This window comes from Podarcis pityusensis (assembly GCF_964106645.2).
Source record: "Podarcis pityusensis genome assembly, chromosome: 16".
Lineage (NCBI taxonomy): Eukaryota > Metazoa > Chordata > Lepidosauria > Squamata > Lacertidae > Podarcis > Podarcis pityusensis.
In genome coordinates this window covers 4,704,380-4,718,410 of record NC_138041.1, presented here as the reverse complement: position 1 = coordinate 4,718,410, position 14,031 = coordinate 4,704,380, and the positions used below count along the sequence as shown (strand labels likewise).

The window sequence follows — 14,031 nt, the reverse complement described above, 5'->3', positions numbered from 1 at the left end:
TATTCATTTCAATCACTATCATACCACTTTGTTCTGTCCAAAGAATCATGGGAGCTGTAGTATGTTCAGGGTGCTTAAAGCTGTTAGGAGCAGGCCTCAGTTCCCCTTACAGCTGACAGAGTAGTTTAACCACTCCTCATTAGCAAGACATGGAAGGGTCCCCCCCCCTTCTGTCTTATCGTTTGCATCATTTTTCAGTTTGCAAAACCTGGTTTAAAACTTGTTTGCGCAAACCCGTTTGGAGGTTGTTTGCAAAAGCCCATTTCCCTGCTGCGGCCCCCAAGGCATCCTGGGAATGTTAGTTCTTTGGAGGAGCTAGGAGTGACTGACAGCAAGAGCCCTGGTTCCCTCAGGAAACTACAGGTTCCAGGATTCCTTGCTGCAGCTATATTTTCCAATACCCAGAGAGAGGGATGGATTGTTAAACCGCTCTATTAATTGCCGCTCTGTGAGGGGGAACAAGGGTCTCCTGCTAATAATTTTCAGCACCCTGAACAAACTACAGTTCGCAGTGTGTTTGGGGGGAAGCCACGGCTGTTTAATGTGGAATTATAGTTCATATGGGGCCCTACCTATTTCAAAAGCCCTCTCCAGCCTCCAGCCTCTGGCATTTCAAAGGTAGACTGCCTCTGCAAGTGGAGGTTGCATGTAGCATCGTGACTATTAGCCTCTCCAGGATTACAGGCTTCCAAATTATTTTCCCGGCCTAGTTCAAGGTCTGGGCTTTGAGCTTTTTAAAGCAGGGGTGTGGGGACCTGTGGCTCTCCACATCCTGTGGTTGGGCTCTCAGCTCCCATCAGCCCTAAGAGCCAGTGTGGTCAGGGGGGATGATGATGATTATGATAGCTGGAATGCAGCAACACCTGACGCGCCAGAGGTTCTCCACCCCTGTATTAAAGCCCCCAAACAGCCCAGAGGTCACACCAGAGACGCACCACCTCCAATCATGTCCTTTTGTGTCTTTTAAGGCCCTCTGCAGATACCCTGCTCTCTGCCCTTGGTGGCAGCTTCCAAGAGCAGAGCCTTCTCTGCAGTGACACCCCCCCCCCCACCAGCAGCACCCTTGTAGAATTCCTGGCCGAAGGAAGAGGGGACAGCAGCCAAGGAGAGAGATGTAAGAAATTATTGACTTATTGAAGACTGGAGGGAGCATGGAGGTGTCTTGGGAAGGGAGGGGAGGAGATTACAGACGAGGACCTTAAACAATGAGGACTAGAATCTTTATATTTATGCAAAGCATCAGCACAAGGGGCCTGGGGTTGATTCAGAGGACTGAGAGACCCTTCCTGCAGCTACCAGAATCTGTCAGAGTGCGCAAGTTTCTGACGCGTCCAAAGTGCTTTGGGCTGACCGGACAGGAGACTTTTAATTTATTTATTTTTTAGCCTTCCCTGGCTCGGCCTCTGTGGAAAAAGCCTAATTCCTGTCCAGCGAGTCTTTCCTCTACGCCAAGAAGAGTCCATGCTTGAAAGATGGTGAGGGTTTTCCCAACTGCCCTGTTTAATTTAGGTCTGGATTGGTGCTGGCTTCATAGACAGGTGTAATCCTGTTCTTCACCTGCCCTCCCATCCCAAGGTCCCTGCTTTTCTTGTTGTCGACTTCAGGCTAGGCCTGCTTTCCTTGACCTTTGAAGCGATTTCTTGACATGGAGTCGGAGAAGGGATGGGGGCTGAGGGGAGGTTGCAGGGCTTAACGTAGGCCTCGTAAGCGAAACTTCAACGAGAGCCACGTGTTCTGTCCTTGGGAGGTGGGTAGGCAGCAAATTCTGCAAAACGCTCAGCCTTGGGGAGGAAAGTAACACCGTTTAATAGCCACCAGATGTCTGGAGCTTATCCTGGCTCTATCTGGGCTGGTTCCACAATCCCAGCTTCCAGCTTTCATGCAAAGCGTAATTAACTTGGAGAGATCGCTAATCCTCTGCCACGGGGTGCAGCCATTGCCTAGGACAGCTCTTTAAAGCAATATAATAATATTTATTTTTAAGTTTAGCTCTCCTGGATGGCTGTAAAAGAGCTTTGGACGAATACAGGAGAAGGCCACGAGTCACAATGGCTGTGCGCTGCCTCCACGGTCGGATGCAGTAATGCTTCTGAATACCAGTTGCTGGAAGCCACGGGAGGAGAAAGGGTTCTTGCACCCGGGTCCTGCTTGTGAGTTTCCCACAGGCCCCTGGGTGGCCACCGCTGGGATGGGCCATTGGCCAGCAGGGCTATCCTTGCAGAGGTCTGTTGTGACAGCAGAACCTCCATGCCCAAGGATAATCTACCTCTGAATACCAGATATTGTGGAATGACAATTGGAGAATACCGGGGCAGTCCGATCTCACTTGTGGGCTTCCTATTGGGGCATCCGGTTGGCCACTGTGAGAATAGGATCCTGGGCTAGATGGGCCCCCTTTGGCCTGATCCAGAAGGCAGTCTCTTCTGGTGTTCCTAACTCCTTTTGGATGGTTTCACATCCTTAACTTTGTGTTTTGCATCAGGTTGCCTCCGATGCAAAGACCCATCAAAATGAAGGTGTGTGACTAAGCTAGGATGATTAATTTCAGTGTGTCTACTTGGAGTAAAATTTAGCTGGGTACAGCCCATTGACTATGCTGTCACCCCCCCCTTCAGATATATACAGTGGTACTTCGGGTTACATACGCTTCAGGTTACAGACTCCGCTAACCTAGAAATAGTACCTCGGGTTAAGAACTTTGCTTCAGGATGAGAACAGAAATCGTGCTACGGCGGCAGCGGGAGGCCCCATTAGCTAAAGTGGTTCTTCAGGTTAAAAACAGTTTCAGGTTAAGAATGGACCTCCGAAACGAATTAAGTTCTTAACCCGAGGTACCACTGTACAGTGGTGCCTCGCAAGACGAAATTAATCCGTTCCACGAGTCTCTTCGTCTAGCGCTTTTTTCGTCTTGCGAAGCAACCCTATTAGCGGCTTAGCGGATTAGCGCTATTAGCGGTTTAGCGGCTATTAAAGGCTTAGCGGCTTAGAAAAAGGGGGGGGGAAGCGAAAAAATCTCAAGACTCGCAAGACATTTTCGTCTTGCGAAGCAAGCCCATAGGGAAATTCGTCCTGCGAAGCGCATCGAAAAACGGAAAACCCTTTCGTCTAGCGGGTTTTTCGTCTTGCGAGGCATTCGTCTTACGGGGCACCACTGTACAGTCATACATTGGGTTACAGCGCTTCAGGTTGTGTTTTTTCAGGTTATGGACCACCGAAACCCGGAAGCACCGGAACAGGTTACTTCCGGGTTTCGGCGGTCGCGCATGTGCAGAAGCGCCGAATCGCAACCCGAGCGTCCACTGTATATATTTAAAGCACAATCTGTTTTGAGTACTCAGATGAGCAAGGTGAAGAAAAATGTGGTTAAATGTGACAGGAGGGCCTGTGTGGGAATCCCCTGAGACATCTTGAGCTGCCTCATCCTCTGGCAGTGGAGAGCTAATTGGCTCTTGGCCTCAGGCACGAACTCCCTGCTGGAATTCCCCCTCCCTGGTTCTCTCCTGCTTCCTACGAAACAGGAGCTGCGAATTTGGGGAGTGACCATGAGCAAACTGCTTCTCTTCCTTGCCAAATCCCCCCAAAACGTGGGGATGATGACGCTGCCCTGCCTTGCAGGGCTGTTGTAAAGATTTGTAAGAGATCCCTTGAGGAAACAGATATATAAATATGATATAGCTGGGGGGGGGGCTGGGTAAGGCTTCTCTGCAGGGTTCTGTGGTAGAAGTTGCTGTGGGATGGGTTCTCTGATTCTCTTTGGGCTTGTTTACTTTGGAAAGCTGCTGCAGTCGTGGATCCTGGACTACCAATCCCCTGGTGCTAGTCCCTGGATTAACCTGAGTCCCCTGAAAGCAGCAGCTCTTCCACATTTATTTTAAGCATTGGTGTGGGAGAGGGAGAGAGGGACAAAAGATCATAGAAGGCAAAATTCCTCTGGGGCTTTTGATGAGAGAAGCCGGCCGTGCCCATGGCCCCACCTTACAGTGGTTACATCACACGCTAAGCAGATAAAACTGGGTATTCATTCCATCCTTTAATTAGTAGGGAGTCATTTAATTTCAGACCCTGTGACCTGCTAGCGTGTTCTTCGCAGGCTCCAAATCCTCTCTTGTGTGGCGCTTTGAATTTGGGAGTGTTATTGGCAGGAAACTCCTCTAAGTGAAAGCTTCCCTTTTTGGAAAGAAGGGGATTAATTCTTCTGCACTCTGTGTGTGTGTGTGTGTGTGTGTGTGTGTGTGTGTGTGTGTGTTAATCTCTGGGCGCGTGAGGAAGCATAGCTCTGCTGCAGTGACTCTTAACATTTGAAGATCACAAGGGAAGGGATGACGCTCAGGGCCAGAGCATCTGCTCAGCATGCAGAAAGTTCAGCCCCCACCATCTCCAGGACAGGCTCCTTACCTGAAGCCCTGGAGAACCACTGCCCGTCCGTGTAGACAATACTCAGCCAGTGCGACCAAGGGGCTGACACTGTGAAAAGCATCTTTCTGTGGTTTCCTGTTAAATCAGCCCTTTATTTGCAACCATGAGGACTATTTGTTGTTTAGTCGTTTAGTAGTGTCCGCCTCTTTGTGACCCCCTGGACCAGAGCACGCCAGGCACTCCTGTCTTCCACTACCTCCTGCAGTTTGGTCAAACTCATGTTCGTAGCTTCGAGAACACTGTCCAACCATCTTGTCCTCCGTCGTCCCCTTCTCCTTGTGCCCTCCATCTTTCCCAACATCAGCGTCTTTTCTAGGGAGACTTCTCTTCTCATGAGGTGGCCAAAGTATTGGAGCCTCAGCTTCAGGATCTGTCCTTCCAGTGAGCACTCAGGGCTGATTTCCTTCAGAATGGATAGGTTTGATCTTCTTGCAGTCCATGGGACTCTCCAGAGTCTCCTCCAGCACCAGAATTCAAAAGCATCCATTCTTTGGCGATCAGCCTTCTTTATGGTCCAGCTCTCACTTCCATACATCACTACTGGGAAAACCATAGCTTTGACTATACGGATCTTTGTTGGCAAGGTGATGTCTCTACTTTTTAAGATGCTGTCTAGGTTTGTCATTGCTTTTCTCCCAAGAAGCAGGCATCTTTTAATTTTGTGGCTGCTGTCACCATCTGGAGCCCAAGAAAGTAAAATCTCTCACTGCCTCCATTTCTTCCCCTTCTGTTTGCCAGGAGGTGATGGGACCAGTGGCCATGATCTTCGTTTTTTTGATGTTGAGCTTCAGACCATATTTTGCGCTCTCCTCTTTCACCCTCATTAAAAGGTTCTTTAATTCCTCCTCACTTTCTGCCATCGAATTATCTTTTGGGGAAGGACAGCAGTGAGCACCTGCACCAAATGCAGAAGGCCCCGGGTTCAAAGCCCAGTGGCACCTCAGAAAGACTCCCTCTTTAAACCCCTGGAGAGATTCTGCCCCTGAGTGTCAGCAGCACTGAGCTTAGTTGGACTCTAGGGTCTGAGTTGGTGCTGGGAGCTTTCTGCATCCCAGGGACTCGCAGGTTCTGGCTTCAAGTCAGTAGCCAGCTGTTGACCTCTGCTTGCCACAGACCCTTTTATTTGCCTGATAGATTTGTGGCTGTCAGGTGGGGCCTCTCCATCCTCTGGGCTTACTGCCATCCTTCCCAGATCTTCCCACTTCCTTCACCTGCGTTCGGTTCACCTGCCTCTACATCTGCACCTGTCCTTTGAGGCTCTTGACACTTCTCCACGTGTTGACCAAGTTCTCTTTGCTTGCCAGTTCCTTTCCGTGCAGCCCACTTCGCTTGCCTTTCCTCTCCTCTGGGCTTTGCATCCATGGGGAGCTCCCCCCCCCCCCCCGCGTCTACATCTCAGTTAATTTACTTCCCGGAACACGGACTTTTAATTGCTCCTCTCAGAAGTCTTCCTTCTTGCAAAATGACTCGTCCTGCCAAGACTCCAGTGCCTAAATTTCAGCCTCTTTTACTTTGCTGCCTAAGTGTGACATTGTGTTTTGTTTTGTTTTGTTTTGTTTTTTAAAAAATATTAGTTAAGTCATGAAGGCTTTTCATTAACTACACAGCATGATGAATAAATAGCAGAAATGAGGGGGAGATATTTAAATTCTGCTTCCTGCAAATGGCTTCTTTGGGGTTTGTTCACAGATGGCAGGGGTGGGGGCCGAATGGGGCCCTGCAACTCTCTCTGTTTGCCCCTTGTTTAATAAAACTCCGATGGACTCCCTTAATGGTCTTCTGATCCCCCCCCCAACACCTCCCTTAATTTCTCTCTTCCCCCCCCCCGCTCCAAATTTGTTAGTGCTGCTATGTGGGGGGGGGGAGCAGAGGAGTGTCTGGACATTGGCACAACACAGTTTCTATCCTATGCCGAAGATGCCTCTCTTTGTTCTGGTCTTGGGGTGCATATATGTTCTAGGACCTAATCCATGGGTAGGCAAACTAAGGCCCGGGGGCCAGATCCGTCCCAATTGCCTTCTAAATTTGGCCCGCGGATTGTCTGGGAATCAGCATGTTTTTACATGAGTAGAATGTGTCCTTTTATTTAAAATGCATCTCTGGGTTATTTGTGGGGCATAGGAATTCGTTCATGCCCCCCCCCAAATAATGTGGCCCCCCACAAGGTCTGAGGGACAGTGGACAGGCCCCCTGCTGAAAAAGTTTGCTGACCCCTGACCTAACCTGTTGCTGTAATTTGTTTAGAACTTTTTAAATGCTGTGTTTCTTTTTTTTAAAAAAATCATTTTTATTGATTTTCCAATAAAAAAATCCAGTTAATATATCCAATCATAATACTCCAATTAAAATAAAAAAGACCAAATTATAGTCCAAATTATATTTACTAATTTTTCGGAGCTCCCCATGGTCTGGATTTTGAAGCATATCTCCACATCTCAGTCCTGCCTCTCCTTGTTGTTTCCCTATTTTCCACATCTCAATTTTGACGCTTTATTTAAATGCTGCGTTTCAAAGTGTTGCAACCTGCCCTAGAACCTTAGCTTGAAGGGCGGGCAATAAATCAAATTATTATTAATTGTAATATTTATTTATTTATTCATTGCATTCATATCTCACCTTTTTTCTTTTTTTAATCCAAAGAGCTCGAAGTGGTGTATGTGGTTCTCCCCTGCCCACCTCATTTAATCCCTGCCACAACCCTATGAGGCAGGTTAGGCTGAGAGAGGTAGCAACTTTCCCCCAAAGTCACACCCAGTGAGCTTCATGAGGCAGAGTGGGGGGATTTGAACCTTGGTCTCGCCCTGGTCCTGGTCTGACACTAACCACTATGCCGCCACCAGAGGCTCTTGCTGACAGGGCTGGGTCCAGTCAGTAAAGTGCACGCAGCTCACACCAGGAAATCGAAATGGTAAGCCGCTAGACTACAGATTCGTTAGACACTTGCAGCGAACAGAGACTGCTGCCTGTCAGCCTACATGCTTTTCCCGTTCCAGTACCATTAAACTAATCCTGTTAACGACTTCTCGGTCTGGTACGACCTATGTGGTGGACCTGTGCTGGATCTACGGAGCGGTGGGGGAGATTTTAGTATTTAAACAGCGCCTTCTTGCTGCACAGGCCACATTCTTAATTCTGGGACGGCCACAAGTTGAGTCACCAGATTCCAAAATGGCGCAGCTGCTTTCGTAAGGCTGCTCTGGGACCAAAATTACTACATTCATTTTTTTACATCCCACCATTTTCTCATACTGAGACTTCAGGCGGCGTACACAAATTAAAACAACACAGATAAAATACAGGACACTGAAAACATATAAAAAATAATAGTAAAAATAAATTAAAGCATAATAGAATTAACGCAACATCAAAACAGATATGTTAAAATATAGATAGTAAATTCATCACAGCACTATTTAAAATCCAGGCAGTTCCCGAAGACCTGTTGGAATAAAACAGTATCCACCTGCTGGCTGAAGGACAGCAAAGAGGGTGTCTGTCTGGCTTCTCTAGGGAAGGAGTTTCAAAGTCAGGGAGCCACCACCAAAAAGGCCTGCCTTCTCCCACCAAATGTGCTTCTGATGGTGGCAGGATGGAAAGAAGGATACAGTGGTACCTCTGGTTACGAACTTAATTTGTTCCGGAGGTCCATTCCTAAGCTGAAACCGTTCTTATCCTGGGGTGCGCTTTCACTAATGGGGCCTCCCGTTGCACGCGTGCCTCTGGTGTGCAATTTCCATTTGCATCCTGGGTCAAAGTTCACAACCAGGAGCAGCTACTTCCAGGTGAGCAGAGCTCGTAACCTGAAGCATTCGTAACCAGAGGGACCACTGTATGTTATGAAGAGGTAGCAGCCCGCAGCCTCTGCCCACTTCGTGAGAGAAGTATTCCCACTCTCTCCCTGCCTTCCACACTCCAGGAGTCTCTGGCAGTTTCCCAGAGGTTAGAGAAGCTTTATGCGCACATATGTGGCCAGCGGTAAAAAAAGGAGGGCAGCCTCTTTATGCTCTACAGTTAATTTTTTAAGAAGCTTCTGCCGCCTTCTGCTGTGGCGTCAGGACTGGAAGTCACAAGCAGGCCTTGGAACTGGTGACTCCGGGGATCTTGGGCCGGGTTCAGCCCAAGGTGACCACCTCTGGCCAAAGGAGGGAGCCGCAGTGAAAACTCAGGAAACCAATAGTATCAATAGCGTTGATACTGCATGGGAGCAGGGTTGGTTTCTACCTTAAGAATGGGTGTCAAAAGTGGGATTTGAATCCTAGCCGCACTCTGTACATTGGGCCACAATCTCTCTCGTCAAGTGGGAAAGCAAATCTGCTTTAGGCAGCCTTGTCAAAACGCTGGTCACCTGTGGTGAGTCAGAAATTGTTTCTGGTGACCAAGGAGGAGGAACGTTGGCACTCATCCCACCCCCCTTTTTAGTCTACAGATGACTGGCATAGGTCTATGCCCTAGCAATCTTGTGGCCTTTTCCCAGCCTGTATTTGCTGCAAAAGAATCCTCTTTCTATGAATAACCGTAGCCTTGGTGGTGGAATGTGAAACAGGATCGTCCGTTTGTTTGTTTTTAAGCACTGAAATACAGGCTGTATTTAGCAGGGCCACAGCTCAGCGATAATCTGCTTTGTGTGCACAAGGTCCCGGGTTCAATCCCTTGCAGCGTTTCCAGGCAAGGCTGGAAATGTTCCCTGCCAGTCAGTGTAGTCAATACTGAGCCAGATGTACCTATTAAACCAGACTGTTATTTGCAACCATGAGGACTAGAGTCTTAGTTTGCCTTTTGGGGGAGGACGCAAGTTCCTCGAGAGAACACCTGCTCTGCTGCGTAAGGCCAGCACTCTGTGCTCCCAGGCTGCCTGATGAGCGCACGTTCTCTTTTAATTCCCTCTCCCGGTTTGCTTTGCAGCTTTGAAAGAGCACAGACCCGCCTTGGATATGAGTGACTCCGACGCAGACGTGCCGCCGCCAGGGGAGGAGGAAGAGGAGGAGGCGGCGCTGGCTGCAGCGGTGCTGCCGCCCCCAGGAAATGGCGGGGTGGCGGCCCTGGGGGTCATCACGGAAGGCGTGGGCGAGCTGGCGGTCATTGACCCCGAGGTGGCCAAGAAGGCCTGCGAGGAGGTGCTGGAGAAGGTCAAGCTGATGCATTGCATCTCTCCCGACGGGTCCATCCAGCTGAAGGACGGCAGCGCAGGCGCGGCCCGCCGGCCCGGCCTGGCCCTGCTGAACGGCAGCCCCGGCGAGTGCTGCGAGATCAAGTGCCTGGACGACCCTCCGGACAAGATCCAGGAGGAGGAGCAGCAGCACGCAGCCAACTCGGTCAAGAGCGCCCGGCGGCGCCAGAAGAACAACTCAGCCAAGCAGTCGTGGCTGCTGCGCCTGTTCGAGTCGAAGCTCTTCGACATCTCCATGGCGATCTCGTACCTGTACAACTCGAAGGAGCCCGGCGTGCAGGCGTACATCGGCAACCGGCTCTTCTGCTTCCGCAACGAGGACGTGGACTTCTACCTGCCGCAGCTGCTGAACATGTACATCCACATGGATGAGGACGTGGGCGACGCCATCAAGCCCTACATCGTCCACCGCTGCCGGCAGAGCATCAACTTCTCCCTGCAGTGCGCCCTCCTGCTGGGCGCCTACTCCTCGGACATGCACATCTCCACCCAGCGCCACTCCCGCGGGACCAAGTTGCGGAAGCTCATCCTCTCCGACGAGCTCAAGCCGGCCCACCGCAAGAGGGAGCTGCCGGCCCTCGGCCCGGCCCCCGAGGCGGGGCTCTCCCCCTCCAAAAGGACTCACCAGAGGTCCAAGTCGGACGCCACCGTCGGCATCCACCTCAGCAGCAACCTGAAGAGGACCGCCAGCAACCCCAAAGTGGAGAACGACGACGAGGTAACGTGGGGCGAGGGGCGTCCCCGGATTCACGGGGCAGGGGGATAGGTTACTGGGGTATTCAGCTTTTAATCCTTGTGAAAACGAACATATCAGGAGAAGGGAAATTCTGCCTAGGGTGGGCTTCCAGCTCTGTGGCAAGTTGGTAGGCAGAGGCCATTCTTGTGCCAGAGAGCTGGGCATAAGGTAAGACATGTGCCAGCCAGGTTGTGGCTGCTTTCCTGACTCAGCCTTGTCCTCCTCCTTTTGGAGTTGAGCCTGATTTCGCTGCCAGCTTTTATGTGGCTCCAGCGTGGGACGGGGCGGTTCCATTTCTGCTGCTTATCAAGGGACCCCTTGATCTTGAGCATCTCTTGGGATGATGTAATCGGGCATTGCCAACCAGTCCCCCTGATAGCGGTAGAGGAAAAGAGAAAGGCCAGGGGGCACATGTGTGTTGCCCTGATTGCCCACCATGGCCTCCAGTCCCGTGTTTACAATTTTTATATATGTACCCTGTTCCTCAGGGGTCTTATGGTCGAAAATCCACACGTATTGGGGCAGCCTTGAGAAGGGCTGTGGGCCTGGGGTGGAACACCTGACTGGCATGCAGAGTGTCCCAGTTTCCACCCCTGGCATCTCCAGGTAGGGCTGGGAACGTCCGCTGCTTGAAAACCCTGGAGAGCTGCTGCCATTCAGCATGCTGGCAGGACTATGGGTCTAACTCCTTCTAAGGCAGCTTCTTGTGTTCCTTCCCCACCATAACACCTTCCAGATGTTTCAGGCTCCCAGCCGTATTGTTTGCTCCAGGCCAGTGGTGCCGGCTGGGTTGATGGGAGCTGTGAGCCTGAAACATCTGGGGAAGGCCGTGCTAGATAAGGAGATGCTTACAGGAGTCGGCGTCATTAATATGACATATTGGGAATATGTGGGTGAGGTTCTAGGCCTCCCGCTCTGAGGAATGGGGTAAGTGGACCTGGGGGTGGGTGATGGGGAAGATGGCAATCCCAGGGGGCAGCCGCGCTCACCATCCGGAGAGTCTTCTAGCCCCTGGCTAGCCGCTGATTGACAGTGCCATGGGACAGTGGGCGGGACCTAGTTTTAGCTCCGCCTCTACAGTCGATAAAGCCGTCTTGGCGCCAGTATTTTGTTCTCTCCATGAATTCTCTCTTCCACCCGGTGGTGTTGGCGGTGTGATTTCTCTCTTTCGGGAAACAAACAAAAAAATGTGCAGAAAAGAAACTTTGAAACCCAGAGTATTAATTTGCTTGGATTTCCTTGCCAAAAGTGGTGATGGATCTTGACTGAGATAGAGAGAGGGAACATAAGGTCCTGTGTGTTCCATGGCGAAATCCCACCACAAATCCTCTTGGGTTTTTACGGAGACAGGGATGGCGGGCATCTGTGGCCTTCCAGGTGTTCCTGGACTGCCACTCCCATCGTCCCTCATGGTTGGCTATGCTGGCAGCTGGGGCTGAAGGGAATTGGGGGTCCCAGCCACACCTGAAGGTTCCCCAGTCTTGCAGTAGAGGGGAACAAATGTATCCAGGGGTATTCATGGAATTATGATCTAGTTTTGCATGTTGTGGTTTTTAATCCCAAGCTGCTTCCAAGGAGCTTGGGGGGGGGTATGTGGCTCCTCCCTATCCTTTCATGTGGATCCTCACAACCCTGTGAGGTAGGCTAGGCCTAAGAGGTCCTCCAGGAAGCTTACTGGCCAGGCAGGGGTATAAACCCACGTCTTGCTGGTCCAACGCTCTCGAGCAGCCGATGTGGTGCCTTTCAGATGTTGTTCGGCTACAACTCCCATCATTCCTCACCCTCATTTATTATAATTAATAAAACGGGCTCCCAGCCCGACCCAGAGCAAGATCCTTTCCGCCGTCTGCCTTTATTAAAGAAGAAAGACTGGTGAAAGAATTAAAAAGTGGTGGAAAGAGATTGTGGTGGGGGCGGATACCCAGTGCTACACCAGCTGCTGAATCTCAATGGGTGTGGACATAGTGAAAGACCCTCGGGATTCCCATGCTTGTGGGGCGGGGGAACAAAAGTTGGAGAGCTTTAAATCATGGGCGGGGAACCCTTTTTTGGCTCCGCGGACCAGATCCTTATCAGGACCAGCCTCCAGGGGCCAAATTTGGTGTCAAATACGTGACATCATTTTGGCGTCATGTGATTGACAAGTGGGAGCTGTACGGTGCTGCTGGATGTGCCTGTTCTGGCGTCCAGATGTGCTGCTGTGGTTGTCTCTGCCAGACCGCAATCTCTCTCTCTTTCCAGCCCTCGATCTGGCAAAACATTGGTCCGTGAACTCAGCTGCCAGAGGCGAGCCAAGAGGTCTACTTTCACTCTCCCTTTCTTTCTCTCTCTCCTACCCCCTTGGCGCACGTTGTTGGAGATCATCCGAGCAGAAACTCTGGGGTGGAATTTCAGTATCGCCGGAGCAGCAAATGAATACTTAATGCGTCAGAACTTTCCCTGTCTCTCCGTAGACTCGGGCTTGCGTCAGACGTGGTTGCCGAGTGCTCTTGGTGCAGCTGTTCTTTGGGCGTGGGGCATTTGAGAGATGTGGGGGTCCCGTGATAAAGCCTAGGGGGAAGTAAGGGGATAGGTTCGCTGGGATTTTGTGATAGAACTGGGAAACTGTGCGGTATCTACTTAGGACCTCGTGGTTCCATAAGAATATCAGAAGGGCCTGGCTGCTGGATCAGGCCAAAGAGGGCCTATCCTGCCCAGCCTCCTTCTCTCACAGTGGCCAAGCAGATGCCCCAAAGGTGCAGCAGCAGCAATTCTCCCCGCCTGCGAATCCCAGTTACTTTTTGTTAATCCTCATCCCGGAGTGGGGCGTACACAGCCATCGTGATCAGCAGCCTTTGATAGCCTTATTCTCCATGAATTTGTCTAATCTGCTTTTAAAGATGGGGAACGTGCTTGAAATGCCGAGTTAGCAGGAGCCGGCCTCAAGTTTTTTAGCGTGTGCAGTGAATAAAAGAAATTCCAGAAATTTCTTTTTCAGGCGTTGAGCTGCATGGAATTCTTCTGAGCCTATGCATGTGGAGAAACCGGGCTTCTTTCCTCCCCTCTTCTCGAATGCATAGGCTCTTCTCTCATTTTGTAAAATCACGTTTCCACCCATGAAATCTCAGTTGCGTGCATGGGAGAGGTATAGCTGATCCTGCCCACACAACAACCTTGCGAGGTAGGCTGGTACGCGAGATGCGCAGCCAATTGGCTTCGCATTCAGAAGCCGGCCCTCTGCCAGGTGCTGCATGCTGACTTGGGGCGCGAAGGCGATCTTCCCCAGACCGTCCCGGCCAAGCCAGAACAACTGACCACCCTATTACGCTCTCGATTCCCAGGCTTGTCTTCCAGATGGCTCCAAAGGCGGCTCGCAGAGCCCTTCCCACTCCCTGCCGCTTCATTGTTCGCAGGGGAACAATGGGCTGATAGAAAGCCGGGAGCTCGGAGGCCGCCGGTTGCCCAGGATGATCCCAGCCACTCGCCAACTGGAAACCGGAGCCCGGAATGCTTATTAATTCACGCAGGGCTGGATTTCTCCTGGCGACGTGCGGAGAGTCTTCTGGGCCCGAAGTGCCGCAAGAGATGTTCCGAGGAAAATGTGGGAAGTGCTGAGGCTGAGGCTGAGCACTTCTTAAAATTGGAGGTCTGGTTGCCTCACCTCAAAAGGGATATTGTAGAGTTGGAAGAGGGAGGGGAGGGAGCAACTCCCCTATAGAGAGAGGTTGCAGTT

General features: G+C 51.0%; 1 protein-coding gene across 3 annotated transcripts in view; it reads left to right on the top strand.

The window, feature by feature from the left end:
- Positions 1-14,031, top strand: part of PI4KB (phosphatidylinositol 4-kinase beta) — a 49,633-nt gene that overhangs the window by 6,983 nt on the left and 28,619 nt on the right. For all 3 annotated transcript variants that reach the window (XM_080984579.1, XM_080984577.1, XM_080984578.1), the window contains exon 3: positions 9,319-10,301. In XM_080984579.1, the coding sequence (XP_080840705.1) occupies positions 9,348-10,301 (954 nt within the window). In that variant the 5' untranslated portion in view covers positions 9,319-9,347. The remainder of the gene's footprint in view (positions 1-9,318; positions 10,302-14,031) is intronic.